General features: G+C 59.8%; 1 protein-coding gene across 19 annotated transcripts in view; it reads left to right on the forward strand.

Moving 5' to 3' along the window:
- Nucleotides 1–17,178, forward strand: part of MAD1L1 (mitotic arrest deficient 1 like 1) — a 315,585-nt gene that overhangs the window by 171,589 nt on the left and 126,818 nt on the right. For 17 of the 19 annotated variants that reach the window (XM_064593404.1, XM_064593403.1, XM_064593409.1 and 14 more), the window contains one exon: nt 13,878–13,934. The exons of the other annotated variants lie outside the window; for them this stretch is intronic. In XM_064593404.1, coding sequence (XP_064449474.1) covers nt 13,878–13,934 — 57 coding nt within the window. The remainder of the gene's footprint in view (nt 1–13,877; nt 13,935–17,178) is intronic. 19 annotated transcript variants of the gene reach the window in all.

Raw genomic sequence — 17,178 nt, forward strand, 5'->3', positions numbered from 1 at the left:
TCTCACGTGGGCCCTGGGGTGGCTCCCTCAGCATCGTGGGGAGCGTGCAGCCCTTAAAGGGAAGGGCCCACTTTCTGTCAAGACCTTGTCTTGCCCGCACCACGTAGGCCCTCCTGCGGCACCGGGACCACCCGCTTCCCGTGTGGGAGGCCGCTGCCTGCGGGCACCCCGGGAGCCGCTTGCCATCCAGGAGCAGGTCCGAGTCAGGGAGAAGGGGGCCCCGGCTTTAGGAAGTAAGCCTGTCGCAGTGAGAAGGAAGGGATTCAGAGGGGTCAGGAAAGAGTCGGGGCGAGCTCGCAGATGAGGTGGACATGAAGGTGGCCATGTCCGCTGTGCCCAGAGCGGCAACACCAAGATCAGCGCCCCCAGTGACGCCAGCGATGAGAGGTGTGGGGCGCCGTGTGGCAGGAGGGGCCGGACAGCTCTGCCTTCCCGCGGTCACCTTCTGTGATGGGCCTCAGTGTCCTGACGGTGGGTGTCCTGTCCCCCCCGCCCCGGCCACTGTGCTGACACTCTGCAGAGCAGGGGCAGGAGAGCACCCGGAGGCACTGCGGCGTGCTTGGTTCAGGTGAGGGGCGTCAGGGGGCGGACACGGGCTCAGGCTGGAGACACAGTCCTCCCCCAACCCCCCCCTCCCCCGCCATGAGTCAGCAAACGGGGCTTTTGATGCACAGGGTCCTCGGCTGCTGGTGGGGCCAGGAGAGAAGGCATGCGGTGCCGTCCTGCTGGGCCCAAGTGGTGGCCGCGGGCTGTGAGTTGGGGTCTCTCAGGTCCGGGAGCCTCATGGACACCAAAACCCAGATGTGGGCCTGGCAGAGCGGAGAGTCCTGCAGACGCAGGTGTCCCTGTTGGTGGACAGAGGGTGGGCAGGCATGTGAGGGTGCGGGTGGTTTCACTCTGCTCACACAGGCTCACGGAGTCCCTGGTTTTGTGGCAGCCTGGGGGACCCAGCCCTACTTTCCGTCCTCCCATCTCCAGCCTGCCCTTTCTGGGGGACGGGCCTCTAGGGGTCCAGACCATCTACTGCGGGGCAGCTCTGAAGCCAGGGTCTCCGAAGCCCATTTTACTCCTTCTCTCAGCTGTGGGGCTGCACTCCAGACTGGAGCCCCGAGCCCCTCCGTGCTGAGGCCCTGGGTCCCCGGCAGCGCTGCTCAGGCCTGCGAGGCCAGGGGCTGCGGTCTCGGCTCTGCTGGCCTGCTTCCTGACCCGCGGTGGGCAGGCAGCCCTGGGAGAGACCTGTGGCCCAGTGAGCGGACCCGTTCGTCCAGCTTGGGCGGGAGCAGCTCACTGGTCCAGGCGCCCCAGCTTGGACCCTCCAGGTCGCAGCGGCCCCGTGCTGACCCCGGGCCCTGCAGGCCACAGGGTGCTGCTCTCCAGGGCTCGGGGCGGGTTTCCCTCTTCTTGCTTGTTAAATAGTAATGCTTTATGTATTAGGAACTCGGAGAGCTTTAAACACTGCTCCGAAGGGCCTGCCAGAAGTTTATTCGTTGAGCATCACATACTGACCCACGGTACAAAGTTACGTCAGTTTGTAGAACCTGGTTATTAAGGTTCCTTAGTGTCTCTCAGACAAGACCTCTGTCACCGCACGGATGCACCCACTGCTCGGGGGGCGCACGTGGGCCCTGGACGAGCAGCTGTGCCCCGCTCACTGGCGAGCCCCCAGAATCGCCTGTTTTGCTCAACTGCCTTTAAGGAGCCGTGGGGAGCCATGAAGTGCATGCAGGGAGAACTCCCCCACAGCCCTCAGGGTCTGATTACAGAGGCGGATTAACTCTCCGCAGCTCCCCCGGCTGCCTGATGGATTGCCTGTCTAGAAGGCAGGGTCCAAGGGGACAGAGGGAGAGAACATTACCGTGCTGGCACTCAGGATACGCCTAACGGGTGTGGTGTGTGCGCCTCTCTCTGCCTCCCTCCCCCCCCCCCCGCCCCCTGCAATCCGGTGCTCCTTCCTTTCGTTTCCTTCCTTGTTTTGTGTTCTGCCTTCATGTCTGCTCTGAATGTCCTCTCCCTCCCTCCTCCCCCTCTGCCGTGGCTTCCCTCCCCCCCACCCCATCCCTGTGTCTTCTCCCTTGGGTTGGCAGGTGGGCCTTGCCCACAAAGGGCCAGACAGTACATTCTGTGAGCTGTGCGGCCACATGCTCAGCTCTGTGCTTGTGGCCGCTGGAAAGCAGCTTTGGGCCATCTGTGAATGGTGGGCATTGCCGTGTGCCAATAAAACTTTATTGACAAAACAGGTGGGGGGCCTGGATTTGGGTGCCGGCTGTAGTTGCTGAACGCCTGTTCTAGCCCCACTCTTCCTGGGACCCCCAGCATGCTGCTGCTTGTGTGGAGGCACCACGACGGTGGGGGGCCCTGAGCCAGGTTGGCAGGGGCCCTCAGGCAGGTGCAGGGAGGGAGCTGCTCCAGGGGACCTGTCTGTTCACTAATGGGGAAGTCTGCGGTGGGGGGCGGCGGGAGGGAGCTCCTTCCGAGCTGCTGCGTTGCGCGTCTTCAGCTTAATCAGGTGGTTCTCATGTGGAGCACGTTTCGAGTCCGGCAGACACGTTTCAGTGAAACAAATTGGAAGTGTTGAGATGGAGAGAATCCCAGTAGCCTTTCTCTGGTGAAGTCTGTGCCGTTTTGCATGGGTTTTATTTATTCCACTTAATAAAGCGGCTGCAGAAGTTGGTAGCATATGTCATGAACCTTCCTCTGTCGACAGAGCTATAAATATGCAGCTCATACCACCTCGATTCCACCTGTCAGCCTGATTTGTTTTCCTAGTTTATTTAATTAAAACAGATTATGGTGCTGCTCGCTTCACGAAGGCATGCTGAAAATCCCAATTTCCGATTACTTCTGTGAGGGCCCGATGACAGTGCTCGTGCCCTCCTGCCCGGGCCGGGGGTGGTTTGGCCTCCAGAGGAGCCCCGGGTAGTTCAGCAGATCCAGGGCCTGCTTTTCGTACTTGGGAAAGTATCTGCTTGCTCTCCTTGCACGAAGAGCTCGGGGTGACTGTCCTGTGAAAAAGCACAGAGTGAAAACAGTGAAAAGTCTGCAGACAGTGTTAAAAGACGGGCACTGTATTATAGACAAGGGGAGACGAGAAGGGGTCATTGAGACGAGCCGGGCTCAGGGACCCCTCCGTGGGGAGTGCTCCCCGAGTGCGCAGGCAGGGGGACCCACGGGAGACCGATGTCGGGTGGAGGCTCCGGCTCCCGTGCTCCGGACTGAGGCAGGAGGTGGCGCAGGGCTGGTGGCGGGCTCTGTGCGGAACACCTCAGCAGAACCCTGGCCTCTGGGCCTGGGCATTGGCCCCACTGGACCCTTGGGGAAGGGTGGACACTGGGCTTGCAGGGCCAGCACCCCAGCTGCACGAGGTGTGATTGGCCGATATAGTTACATACATCCAGGGGTACAGCGTGGAGCTGGGGTGTCCGTGCACGCGGTGCAGTGACCACCACAGTCCAGCTGGTCACCCTGCGTCGCCTGGCCTGGCCCGGCTTCTTTTCTTCTGTGGTGAGAACACTGGAGATCTGCTGTCTAGCACATTTCAGGCGCGTGGTGCATGCAATTGGCTATGAGCCTGTCAGTGGGCTGTGTGTGTGAGCTCTCCAGGAGGTCTTGTCCACCTTTTACCCGGCATTGTGCACGCGTGCACCCACAACGCCCCGTGCCTCCTCCCACCCTGCCCCTGGCAGCCACGTTTCTGCTGTTTCTGTGAGCTCAGCATTTTCAGATTCTGCATGTAAGTGAGGTTCTGCCGTATTTTCTTTCTGTGTCTGTCTTAAGTATTTTTCAGTTAACATAATGTCCTCCAGGTTCGTTCATTGTGTCACAAGTGTTGGGGGCTGATTCTTTTTTAAAGCTAAAGAATCTTCCATTGTGTAGATCTAGCATGTTTCTTCTGTCCGTCGTCCGCTGACAGGCGTTTCAGTTGCTTCCATGTCTTGGCTGTTGTGAATAGTCCTGTGACGAACCCGGGGGTGCAGGCGCTTCTTTGAGTGAATGATTTTATTTCCTGTTGTCATATTCCCAGAGTTGGAATACTGGATCATACGGGTCATACTTCTGTGTTGAATTTTTTGAGGACACCATGGTGGTGGTGCCAGTTCACATCCCCACCAGCACCGGTGGTCTGGTGTCCAGTTGAGAATCCCCACCTAAGAGGTGTGAGGTGAGACCCCACTGTGGTCCTCACATGAGGTTCCCTGACGATGAGCGGTGCTGAGCACCTTCCCATGTACCGGTTATTCTTTAGGAAAATTTCTGTGTTGATCCTTTTCCCACTTTTAATTGGGTGTTTGTTTCTTTGCCATCGAGTTGCAAGAGTTCCTTACATGTATTGGATGTTAACCATTTGTCAGATAGATGGTTTGCAAATATTTTTTCCCAGTCCATATTTTCACCCATCGTCTTGCATTTTGTTGATGGTTTCTTGTGTTGTGCACAAGCGTTTGAGTTGGATGCAGTCCCACTGGTTTATTTTCGTTTTTGTTGCCTATGCTTTGGGTGCCAAATAGAAAGAAATCACCAAGATGAACGTCAGTGAGCTTTTCCCCTGTTTTCCTCTAGAATTTTTATGGTTGCAGGTCTTTATCTTGAGTTGATTTTCTGTGTGGTGTGAGATTGGGGGTCCACTGCCGTTGTTTTCCACGTGGATGTCCAGTGTTTTCAACCCTGTTCGGTGAAGAGCCTGTCCTTTCCCCATTGCGATTCCTCGCCACCTTTGTCAAGTATTAGTTAAACGTATGTGCATGGATTTACTTCTGGGCTCTGTATTCTGTCCCATTGGTGTGCGTGTCTGTTGTTAGGCCAGTATTATGCTGGTTTGATTGCGACCATTTTGTGGTAGTTTGAAATCAGGAAGTGTGATGCCTCCAGCTTTGTTCTCCTTACTCAAGATTTCTTTAGCTGCTTAGGGTCTTTTGTGGTTCTATACAAATTTTAGGATTAATTTTTCTGTTTCTGTGAAAAATGCCATTGGAATTTTGGTAAGGGTTGCATTGAATCTATACTTTGCTTTGGGTAATATGGACATTTTAACAGTATTATGTCTTCCAATCCATGAACACGGAATGTCTTTTTATTTATTTGTGTCTTGTTAATGTTTCTTTCATCAGTGTCTTACAGTTTTCAGTCTACAGGTGTTTCATCTCCTTGCTTAGATTTATTTCTAAATATTTTATTGTTTTTTTTGATGCTGTTGCAATAGAATTGGTGTTTTTTTTTTTGTTTTTTGTTTTGGATTGTTCATTGTTAGCATAAAGAAACGCACCTGACTTTTGCATGTCGATTCTGTATCCTACAACTCTACTGAATTCACTGGTGATTTCTAACAGTTTTCTGGTGGAGTCTTATTTCCTACATGTTAGATCATGTCATCTGCAGGGACAGTTTTAGTTATTCCCTGCAGAATTGGATGCCTCTTACTTCTTTTTCTTGTCTGATTGCTCTGGCTAGGACTTCCAGTACCATGTTGAATAGGGGTGGAGAGAGGGCATCCTTGTCTTGTTCCTGATCTCAGGGGGAGGCACTCAGCTTCTCACTGCTGATTATGATGTGAGCTGTGGGCTTGTCCTGTATGGCCTTTATAATGATGAAGCACTTTCCTTTGGTACCTAATTAATTTTTATCATTAGAGCATGTTGAATTTTATCAAGTGCTATTTGTTCATCTATTGAAATGATCTTGTGATTTTTATCCTGCCTCCCATTAATGTGGTGCATCCCATTGCTTGATTTGTGCACATTGAACCATCCTTGCATCCCGGGGATAAATCCCACTCAGTCATGGTATGTGATCCTCTTTTTTTTTTTTTTTTTTCTTTATTTATTTGAGACAGTGTGCACATGTGGAGGGAAGGGGCAGGGGGAGAGGGAGAGAGAGAATCCCAGGCAGACTTTGGGCTGAGCATGGAGCGTGACACAGGGCTCGATCGCACAATCCTGAGATCATGACCTGAGCCAAAACCAAGAGTTGGATGTTCAACCGACTCAGCCATGCAGGTGCCCGAATTGTGACCCTCTTAATATGCTGTGGAATGCAGCTTTCTAGTAGTTTGTTGTGGGTTTCTGTATTTGTGTTCGTCAGGATGTTGGCCTATGGTTTGGTTTTCTTTTAGCGTCTTTGTCAGACTTTGGCATCAGGCTAATGCTGGCCTCATAAGATGAGTTTGGAAGTGATCCTTTCTCTCTGATTTTTTTGGAGGAGTTTGAGAAGAATTGGTAATAATTCTTTAAATGTTTGGTTGAATTCACTGGTGAGACCAACTGGTCCTGGACCTTTCTTTGTTGGGAGATTTTTATTGCCAGTTCAGCCTTCTTACTTGTTACTGGTCTGTTTGGATCTTCTGTTTCTTCGTGGTTTATTCTTTTTTTTTTTTTAAGATTTTATTCATTTATTTGATTGATAGAGAGCACAAGTAGGCAGACCAGCAAGCAAAGGGAGAGGGAGAAGCAGGCTCCCCGCTGAGCAGGGAGCCCGACGCGGGACTCAATCCCAGGACCCCAGGATCATGACCTGAGCTGAAGGCAGATGCTTAACCACTGAACCACCCAGGCGCCCCTCTTCGTGGTTTATTCTCACGAGTTTGCGTGTTTCTGGGAGTTTTGTTTCTTTCAGGTTGTTCCATGTGTTGGTAATCGTCACTAGTAGTTTCTTATGTGCCTTCGTATTTCTGTGCTGTCTGTTGCGATGTCTTCTCTTTCGTTTCCAGTTTTATGTCAGTTGTATTTATTTACTGAGTTTAGCGAGAGGTTTATCCATTTTATTAATCTTTTCACAGCAGCTCTTAGTTTCTGTCCTCTTTTCTGACCTTACCCATAGATAGTGTTCTGAACCCGTGCTCTGCAGGGTGACGGTGGAAACTCCTGCCCCGCCACCTTGCTGACGTCCCAGACCAGTCCTTCACTTCCTGTCTTGGTGCAGGAATGTGGCGACTTTGGGACTGGCCTTGGTTGTCCGGCTCCAAGTTAAACCTCTGTGGCAGTGTTCTCGACCTTGGTGCACGTCCAGATGGCCTGAAGGGTGTGACTCTGGGGGTGGGGGTGCTGGGCTGAGACGGTGTATCTGTGGCGAGTTCCCAGGTGACGCCGCAGTGCTGGTCCCCACCCACGTTCCGAAAGCCCTGCCCCAGTGTGAGCACCTGGCCTGCTGAACGGGAGGGACTGGGCCCTGCCCTGGGTCCGAGGCTCCACCGAGGAGAGCCTTACAGGGCCAGGCATGCTCTGGGTGTGGGAGAGGCGTTGGCTGCTTGGGTCCCAGCAGCGGTGGCCTCAGTGGTGTGGACGTCTCCTTCTGACGGGCCGCACTCAGCCAGGGTCACCTGACAGAACCCAGGCTCCAGGCCACCACCGGGCCCCGAGAGCAGCCCACCTGCTTGCGTGTAAGCAAGCTAGTCTTGTGGCTGCTGTCCACGCTGGGCAGGCTCTACCCCTCGGGGCCTCTGCCAGACAAAGACCATGAGTGGGTGTGGGTGCCGCCGCCCGGTAGGGCCCTGATGACTGGCTGGTGTCTCCTTTTTCCTTCCACTTGGTCACAAACTGACGCGTGAGGTAGAGAAAGGGCAGGAGGCCTGACGCTTCTGTCTCGTTCCCTCTGTGTGACCTGTGACTGTGGGCGCACCCCGGCCTCCCTGGGCTTTCGCCTCCCCACTCCTCTCTGTAAGGCATGTGGGGGAGCGTGCTCGTGCCCTTGCATCTTCCCCGGCGTGGCCGGCCAGCTTTCCGGCAGCCTGTCCCGGCCTGCAGGGACTGCCCGTCTGCCGTTCCTGGGCTCCTACACTCGGGGTGCTGGGTCTTCGGTAGCGGCTTCGCTTCTCACCTCCGGATAAAAATAGCCACACGAGGTCTTGGTGCAGCCTCCACCTGTCGCAAGGGGCGCGTGGGCCGGGGACGTGTGTCTGAGCGCAGTGGCCACCCGGGGGCCTGGCTGGAGGACATGTCCCTGTGGGCACCGGCTTCTCTGCACACCTTGTCTGCCCGATACATGCCGCTGGGTGTGCCGCCTTCTGTGGGGCGCCTGGGCCCTGCTCCCGGTGCCTCTTCCCGGGCTGCCTCCACGCATCTGCGCTCCCAGCCAGCCCCACTGACTTGCAGACCCCCGGGTCAGCTGGGCTGGGGTGGAGCCCGGGGGCCCAGGCCTCCTGAGCCGGTTGCAGGTGTCCGTTCCCTTCAGGGGCTTCTCTAGCCTTGTTGCTGTGACCGGCCCAAGGAACGGTAACTCTCCAGCCAGCCTGCTATTCCCTGGCCCCCGGCCTCCCTTCTGAACCCCTCTGTAAGCCTCGTGCCTGAGCAGTCCCCCCATTACCTCCGGAACCCGCGACGTGCAGGACGAGCACCAGCGTGCTGGTCACATACATCCTTCCCTCCTTTCCCAGTGAGGAGACTGGGGTGTGGCACGCCAGGGCTCAGGCAGGGTCACAGGAGTGACAGCTGAGACCCTGTGCGGGGCACACGTGGGTTCCTACAGGCCTCCGCCCGGCCCCCGGTGCGTGAATGCTGGCTGCAGGGAGGAAACTGCCCTTGCTGGGAGCCTGAAACTGCCGTCTGTGGGCCCTGCTTGGACTCCCTCCAAAACCCCCGGCAGCGACTGCTGCCGCCCAGCCCCCAGACCTTGTGAGCCTGTCCGAGGGCTCCGGGTGCACCGTCCTCCTCTCCTGGGTGTGAGCCTGGCTTTCCCGGAGGCCTCAGCATCTCGGGCGGAGCCGGGAGCCCAGAAGTTGCTGTGTGTGGATCAGATGCCGCAGACGCGGCCTGCGCCAGGCCACCTGCGGCTGATGAGTGTGGGCGGCCCGATGGCGCCCTCCTGCTCAGGCGGCAGCCCGGCCCTAGCAGAAATTTCAAGGGGGAAGGCAGGGGTAAATCGCCGCGGAGCCAGGCGGGATGCGCCGGACAGACGGCAGCCTGACCAGCAGCTGTTCTCGTAGACGAGCAGCCTTCTGTGCAGACATGGGACACTCCGCAGGCAGGCAGACCCATGCCCGCCTGCCGCCGTGGCCGTGCAGTGGGGTGACCTTGTAGGGACAGTGCCGCAGGAAGGAGTGACGAGCTAAGGCCCAGCAATGGGCTCTGACCGGCGGCCTCGGGGAGTGGCAAGTGCCTGACCTCTACGTTAGGCCCGGGCTCTGCAGGCTCTGCCCCTCCCTCAGGGCTGGGCGAGCATCATGCCCGCTTCCCAGGCTTCTGGAAAGACTGGCGTCTTAGAGCCGCCTAGTGTCAGGTGTGGGCCGGGAGGTGCAGGGCTCGTGGTGTCCGGGCCACCTGTGGGGATGGGCGGATGAGGCTGCACAGGCCTCCTTCTCTGTGTGCCCTGCCTCGACTCAGGCCTGGTCGCCAGCTGGGCTGCTTTGCGGTAAGCAGCTCGCTCTGCGGGGCGGGCGTGGTGGGTCAGTCGAAGAGGTGCCCACCCGGGCACTTTTACAACCAGTGCCCCTGCAGGGCATCGTCTGTGGCGGATGCACTTGGACGGACTGTGTTTCCTGCTCGATGGGGAGCGTCCCCTGGGCCACTGCTGGTGCCCGTTCAGTCCCGGTGCGGCTGGGTGTGACCCGCGGCCGCCCGCGACACGGGGAACTGCCCGCCCACCCACCCATCATCCCTGCTGCAAGTCTAGCTGCCGTGTAACAGCAACCCCCCCCCCCCCGCCCCCGTCAGCACTGTGGCCCCAGTCCCCACTCGGCACGCGTGTTCCTCTCCTGGTCCCCTGTGACCTCCGTGTCTCATGCGGAGATGCAGCCGGTCAGGGCTGGCGGAGTCTGGGTGAGGGTGGCCAGTCTTCAGTCTGGGATGTGGGAGCCTCTCCGCTGCCCCCTCCCCAGCTCCTGCGAAGGCGTCAGCTGTCCTGTGTGCGTGAGCCAGAGGGCACACGCCCCTCCCGCACCCACGGGTCTGGCCCCAAGGAGAGTCGGCTCGCCCAGCAAGAGGCTCCGTCCTGTGCTGCCTGCCCATACCCCGCCCATCCCCTGGTCGTGAGGCTCCTCGGCCATGGGCTTGTGTCAGCAGCCCACCCCGTGGCCTCCCCGACCTGAGCCCTCCCGCGTGCTTGGGGTCCTGGACACAGAGGGCCTCCCATGGCGGGGCATGTGACAGGTTGTGGGGTAGTGTTTGGTGAGGGCGAGCTTCCTGCTCTTGGAAACTTTTTCCTTCGTGTAGCACAACGGACCCTCTCTTCGTCCCCGACTTGTCCTCCCGGGTGCAGGGGGCACGTGTTCCGGACCCCGCTTCTCGTTGGGGTGTGATGCACACGCTGTCCCCCGCAGCGCTCCCTCCCTGCCTATGCACACGGTTCTCAGCAACTCCGTGCCCTGGGTGGGGACGGCCCTGTGTCTCTGGCTCGGCACCTTGGGGGTGGGGGGCGCCCCCCGCTCTCCCGTTGCCTCCGTGGGACACATGAGTTGTCAGCGTCTGTCTTGTTGAGTGTGACGGGTCCCCTCGCACAGCGTGGGCTCTCCGGGCTGGCCGGAGGGAGGGTGCCAGGGCCTCCCGGCCTCAGTCTCTGGGCGGCGTATTCCTGACGGCTGCCCCAAGCGGGACTCCCTCAGGGAGATGTGGGCGAACGCTTGGTTCCCGACGCAGGGCTGACTTTCCTCCAAGTCGGGTTTCTGCCAGCTCCTCTGGTTTCCCTGCATCTCTGCAGCCCTCTCGAGTCTCCGTCACAGTTGTGCCGTTTCCGAGCCCCGCGTCGTGCGAGGATTGAGAAGCACGCCACCTGCATCTCTCTCTCGCAGGGACTGGGATGTTGAGCGGGGCACCGAGCATCTTGGATCAGCCTCGGCCTGTTCATCACAGTCCCGGCACCCCTGCTCACCCGCGTCCTCGCAGAGACCGCGGTGAAGTGTCTGCACCCATCTGTAGCGTCCTGGCGTGGGGCCCACTCTGCCACCCAGACTGGCCCGGGGGTCACCGCTCCTTTCCTGCGTGCGACTTGCTTGCCGAGTCTGAGTGCGGGAGCCTGGCTGACACCTGGCGTGCCCATGGCAGACTCAGCCCTGCACTCTCCTCCGTTCCTGGCTGACCTCACGGGGGGCCGCGCCCAAGGGCCGTGTGGGGACGCTGGTCCCACCGCTGTGCACACAGATACACCACAGCGTGTGGGTTCACCCCTCGTGGTTTGCGATGCTCACCACCGCAGATCAGCCAGGCACATGTTCTGTGGTTTCCTGTAAACGCATTCGTGGGGTGGGATCACGGAGTGAGAGGTGACGCACGCGCATTAGACTTCAGGCAAAACCCAACTCATTTCGCAGAGCGGTCTCCTAGTTTTTATGCCCGCCGTCTGTCCTGACTCCTGGGATTGCCCGAGTTCTTTGTTTCTGCCAATCAAATGGGTACAGAGTGGCAATTCGCGGCGGGCCTCGATGGGCATTTCCTGGTTTCTAGTGGAGCTGACGGCCTTTTACATGTGCCCGTCAGCACAGGTACTTTGTCCTCCAGGAAACGTCTGTCTGTGCCCTTTTCGGTCACGTTGTTTTTCATTACTGCTCCATGGCTGTTCCGTGTCCACTGACAGCACCGATCAGGTGGGCAAGACGGGGAGGCCCCGGGGTGGGGCCGGACGTCATCCCCAGCATGAGCCCTGTAACCGACCCTCTAGGGGGTGTGGGGGGCAAAGGGGCCACGCTGCCCGGGGCCCTCTGTCTGGCGGGCGGCATGTGTCCGCTGCCCTCTCCCTGACAAGCCACTTGCAAATGCCAGCCTGAAAGAGCAGGTGCCACTCCTGGGTGGGCTGCGTCCTGGCTCTGCAGAGCGGATCTCGGTCTGTCCGAGTGAGTGTGCATACGGTCTCTCTCGGGGGGCTGTGAGTTTACAGATAGGCCACCGCAGTGCGGATGTTGCCTTTGCCTCCTCTCCTGGCCGTCCTTCAAACATCACATCCTGCCCACGAGAGGTGGTCTCTGCAGTGCCCGCCAGCCTCCCCCCCAACAGCCCCCACCTGCCCACCTGTGCCCCCACCTGCCCCTGCCAGCCCCCCACCTGCCCACCTGTGCTCCCCGCCAGCCCCCCACCTGCCCACCTGTGCCCCCACCTGCCCCCCGCCAGCCCCCCACCTGTCCACCTGTGCTCCCTGCCAGCCCCCCACCTGTCCATCTGTGCCCCCCGCCTGCCTCCCACCTGCCCACCTATGCCCCCACCTGCCCCCCGCCAGCCCCCCACCTCACCACCTGTGCCCCCCACCTGCCCCCCACCTGCCCACCTATGCCCCCACCTGCCCCCTGCCAGCCCCCCACTTGCCCACCTGTGCCCCCACCTGCCCACCTGTGCCCCCCGCCAGCCCCCCCACCTGCCCACCTGTGCCCCCACCTTCCCCCCCGCCAGCCCCCCACCTGCCCACCTGTGTGCCCCCCACCTGCCCCCCACCTGCCCACCTGTGCCCCCACCTGCCCCCTGCCAGCCCCCCATCTGCCCACCTGTGCCCCCCACCGGTCCCCCCGCCCACCTGGTGGCTGCGCCCATCCCTCTGTGCCTGGCCTGAGGTGAGGCTGAGGCCGCTGGGCTGTGAGGAGCCACCTCATGGGCTCACGGGGCTGGGCATGAAGCTTAGCGCTGGCTCTAATGGTGGCGTTTAGTTTGGGGTTTCCGGCTCGGTTTTGTAGCTGGGGTTGGAGCGGAGGTTCCGTTGCCGAGGGGGTGATTCCTGTCCTGCCGTGTTTGCCGTGTTTTCCGTTCCGCTCCTGGCCGTGCTGCTCATGTGCCTCGCGGAGCACTGACGAGCTTTCAGCAGGAGGCCTGGCCTCGTCAGCAGGGCTGGCGTGTCGGAAGCGGGTGTGCTTGGGAGGCTTGGTGGGTGCACGCAGACGTTGTCATGACGAGATGCAGGTCTCCCGCAGCCCGAGGACCCAGCACCGCCGGTCTCCTCCCTGCACGCCTCAGGAGCTGGACGCTGGGACCCCACGGGGTGCCCCGAGCGGGAGGCGGTGCGTGACCTCTGTGTGTCTGCCGCCTGTCACTCTGGGAGGGCCCAGGTTTCCAGTCTGTGGGCTGCTCTGGTCCCTGCTCAGGGTCGGGCCATTCCTCGGGCTGGCACAGACCCTGTGGCTTCCACCTGAGCACCAGTGTCCCCCGCGCTTCTGCACCGCAGTCGCTGCCAGCACGTAAAATAGGCCCCACGACTCGTTTGCTGCATCTGCTTCCACTGGGTTCTGGGAAAGGTGTGTGACCGCTTCTGTCCCTGCGTGGCGCGTCCTGGCCTGGGAGTGTCCGTGCGGGACCCCAGGCAGGCTGCATACACCGTGCTCGTGGCGTCCAGGCCCGGGGCATGCGGGAGCAATGAGCGCTTGGGTCTGGTGGGCCTCGGCCCTGGGCTGCTCTGGACTTCGCTCTGCTGCCCGCTCCGTGCTGGCATCCGTCGGGACCTAACATGCCAGCTGGACTGGCCAGGCCTGAGGGCGGCCACCCCTGAGCTCCTGCTGGGTCGCTGGGACCTGGCCCGGCACTGCCGTTGGCCCTGACGGTCAGGAACCTCCCTTCGCATCTCTGTCCTGGGGTGGGGCAGGCCCCTGGGGAGGATCCTAGAGACCCGTTTAGGGGACAGTGGTTGGGGGGCGTCGGGTTTTCCTAGATGTTGGCCCTGTCGGGAAAGTCACCGTCAGGGCTTCTTCCAGAACGGGAACTTGCCAGGAGGACATGCATTGCACTCCTCTTGCCAGGGGTGTGAAAACCCCATCGGGAACATCTCTGCCCCCCGTAACTACTCTGCTGCTTCGCCAGCAGGTTTGGGGTGGACTTCCCACTGTGTTTCCCCAGCACCCCCACCCCAGCCCGGTCACCTGTTATAAGCAGTGGGCCGCCTCGCAGCTCCCGAGAACCCTGTGCTCAGTAGGGAGTGGGGGCGGTGGGGGCAGTGGAGATGGGCGCGGGAGGCCCACTGACCCTGCTTTCTGTCTTGTCTCGAAGGCTCAGCTGTCACAGGCCCTGGAGGAGCTGGGAGGCCAGAAGCAGAGAGCGGACATGGTGAGTCTCTTGGTGGTGGTCTTTGTGGCCGCAAGGAGCTCAGGGCATGGGGTGCTTTAGATCCCGGGAGCGGAGGGAGTTATGTCCCTGTCATGCAGGCGCAAGCCTGCGGGTCCCTGATGGTCACAGCGCTTCCCTTCGTCAGAAACGCAGGTGGGGATGGGAAGTGCATGGGGCCTGGGAGCCGGGGCCTGGCCCCTCAGGGACTCTGACGTGGGGACCCCAGTGCCCCTTCTGCTCCACATCATGACCCGCCCGACATAGAGCTGATGTGAAAACCCTCGTGATCCCTGCTTGATGCCCACGGCCAGGTCGTCCTTTGGTTGTCCCCCCGCTCTGGGCCCATGGTGGCCCCACCTCACAGGGTGTGTGGACCAAGACGTCTGCCCATCAGGCTCGCAGCCCGCGTTGCCCTGCTGAGCATCAGGTGTGCTCCTTGGCCATGTGGCCACGTGCCACCATCTTGGACCACGTCTCCCCCTCCCCTGTCCCCGAGCGGGCAGCCTGTAGGCCGAGAGGCTTCCTTACCACCGTTTGGGGTCAGACAGCTTTGCTTTTTATGCATCTTTGTCCCACACAAGCTGCAGGCCTTTCCTCCTGCTCTGGCCCATGGTCTGGTCTCTGTGGGGACCCAGCCACCAGGGTCACAGGAGGGCCACGGGGCACGTTTGCAGGTGTTGTGGGGCAGCTCTGCCCCAGGCCACACGCCAGCCAGTTGGGGTTGGGGCGGGCTCAGGGACTCACAGCACAAGTCGGGGTTCCTGGTGTGCAGTCCTCGCTTGTCAGCCCCTGACCTTGAGCGGGTCATCTGGCCTTCATCTGCAATGTAGGAGTGGCCCACAAGTTGGCATGCCACGTCCCTGGGTTTGTTTCATCCATTGACAGCCGTCCCCACAGCCTCAGGCTGTCCAGCTGTGTCTTACTGCCACTGCTCCTGTCGGCCGTGGTGGAGGTGGGGCTGGGGAGACCCGAAACAGGCCCACTCGTGAGGCAGGGGCCTGAGGATGGGCTGGGATGAGGCCCAGGCGCCAGCATCGGGGAGCCTGAGGCTAGCTGTGCTCAGAGCCCCTGACCGGCAGGGGTGAGGGAGGGTTGCAGGGGTATGTGGTGGGCATTGGCCAGACCGGCTGTGCCAAAGGTGGACGCAGGGTAGGTAGAGCGTGAGTCCAGAGGTCAAGGATGGCAGGATGGCCTGGGCAGTGGGCGGGGGAGTCCCAGGTGGGATGGGAAGGTTGGGGAGGGCAAGCCAGGAGAGAAGCATGGGGGTCTGAGATGCCGTTGGCTGTTGGGTGTCTGGGCCAGGGGGTGTGAGCGCCCACGTCAAGGCCCTCCAGCACCTGGCACGTGTCCGCCCTCCGGAGCTGGCGAACGTAGCCAAGAAGGTAGAGCCTGAGGTTCGAGCTGCGTCGGGCCGCTCCAGCACCCGGACATGTGGCCCGGGGAGGGCAGCCCCACCCCCAGGAGCTGGGAGGCAGCCCCGCAGCACGGTCCTGATGTCACGTACGTGTTCTTCAATCTGTAAGTCAGCCCGCTGGTCTTTCCCCTGCGGGGGCCCCTGAGGGCACATCCGGTCCCTGAGTGCAGCAGGCATTCGTTGTTGACTGAGGGGGAGCCACCATGCCTCCACGTAGAGCCTTTGCCCTCGTCTGGTGGAGAAAGGGGCTTGGGACCCAGGCAGGGCCTGACGGGGGTGCCTGCCTCCGGTGAGCCTGGGGTAGGGAGCTCTGTAAACCGTGCGGCCTAGCTCACGTGCGTGTGCGTAACTAATGGGACTGCGGGTGAAGAAACCCGGGGGGAGAGCCCGACGTGTGGGTCAACATGCATCATTCCCTCAGCTTTGACCTGAATGGACATGTGCCCGAGGGCCGTGTGTCCGTGCTGGGCACACACAGGCGGGAGGAATGAGGATGGAGTTGTGCCGAGCACAGGCCTGGTCCTCCTTCCCTGGCTCCTAGGGGTTTGGAAAGGACAGAAGCTCCCACGGTCAGGCCGCAGGGGCCACTGCTTCGCCTCTTGGGGATGCCTGAGAGACATGGGGCTGGAGAGTGGCTTTCCTGCCTGTGTTTTCCCTTGTTTTCTGCCCATAAAGTTTCTTTGCATTGTGTAAAACTCCCTTGAGCCCTAACACACTGAAGCCCGGTTCCACCTCTAGACCAATTAGACTGGAACTCGTGGGGGTGGGGGGCCCACTTCTCCCCAGGCGATGCTGGCGCCCACCTCCGTGCAGGGGCCCTTCCCCAGGCGCTGCCAGGGCTTTGGGGAAGATGCTCCTTGGGGAGCTTTGGTGAAACGTCCCTGTGGCTCTAGCCCCGCAGAGCCGGGCACGCAGGTGGGGACCCGGCTCGTCTCCCAGCTCATTCCCAGCTGTGCCCGGAGGTGCAGGTGCTTGGTGCACTCAAGTGGGATGCTGTGGGTGCCTTGCTTCCTTGGATCTGTGCTGTAGCTGCACCTCACGCAGGTTTAATCTCTACCTTCTGATTGTCACATCCTGAGCTTGTCTCCCGTTTGTGTCTCCTCTCTCTCTCCTCCCGACTTAGCAGCACCCGGCGGAATACAGCAGGTGCTCACTCAGAGGCCTGTGAGCCTCTGCTCTCCCTCCCTCCTCCCCGGGCCGTACCTCCTGCCTCCTGAGGAAATGAGGGCCAGGTGGGCCCCCAGCCAGTGAGGAGGCAGCTCCGGCCCTGCAATAAACCCTAGTTGCTGTGGGAGCTTGAAGGTGGGGACGGTGGCCAGAGCTTCCTGTGACACGGGGACCGAGCCACCCTGGGTCTTGCTCTATGGCCCTCACCCCGTTTCGGGGCCAGTCGTGGCGATGGGTGTGATGGGGGCACCTCTGTCCAGGTGTTGGGGACGGCCTGGTTCCTGTGCCACCTCTCCCAGCCTGCTGTCTCTGGGCCATAAGCTGATTCAGTATTTAGGAGAAGAGAGAAAAAAGAATTTAAACATCTGTAGTTAATTGCAGATGACAAGACAAAGATGGTTTGCCTTTCTGTTATTAATTAGCAGATGCATGCTAATTAGGAAGCAAGGCACAATTCAGGCTTTTCTCTTTAAATGCAATTAATATCACAAGGAAAAATGTCCTGGGCCATAGTTGTATCATTAACATCCCTCACCCTAATTAGATCTGGCCAGCGGTGGCTGGAGAAACCAGTTTTTTGATTATAACTATAAAAATCCCTCTAATATTTTATGTACTCCGGGGAGCAAGAAGTGAAGATTTATTTTCTGATTAAAAGGGAGT

The sequence above is a fragment of the Mirounga angustirostris genome, unplaced genomic scaffold (genome assembly GCF_029215605.1).
Source record: "Mirounga angustirostris isolate CCGP_5_RB_7025 unplaced genomic scaffold, mMirAng1.0.hap1 SCAF_5, whole genome shotgun sequence".
NCBI classification, from domain to species: Eukaryota; Metazoa; Chordata; class Mammalia; order Carnivora; family Phocidae; genus Mirounga; species Mirounga angustirostris.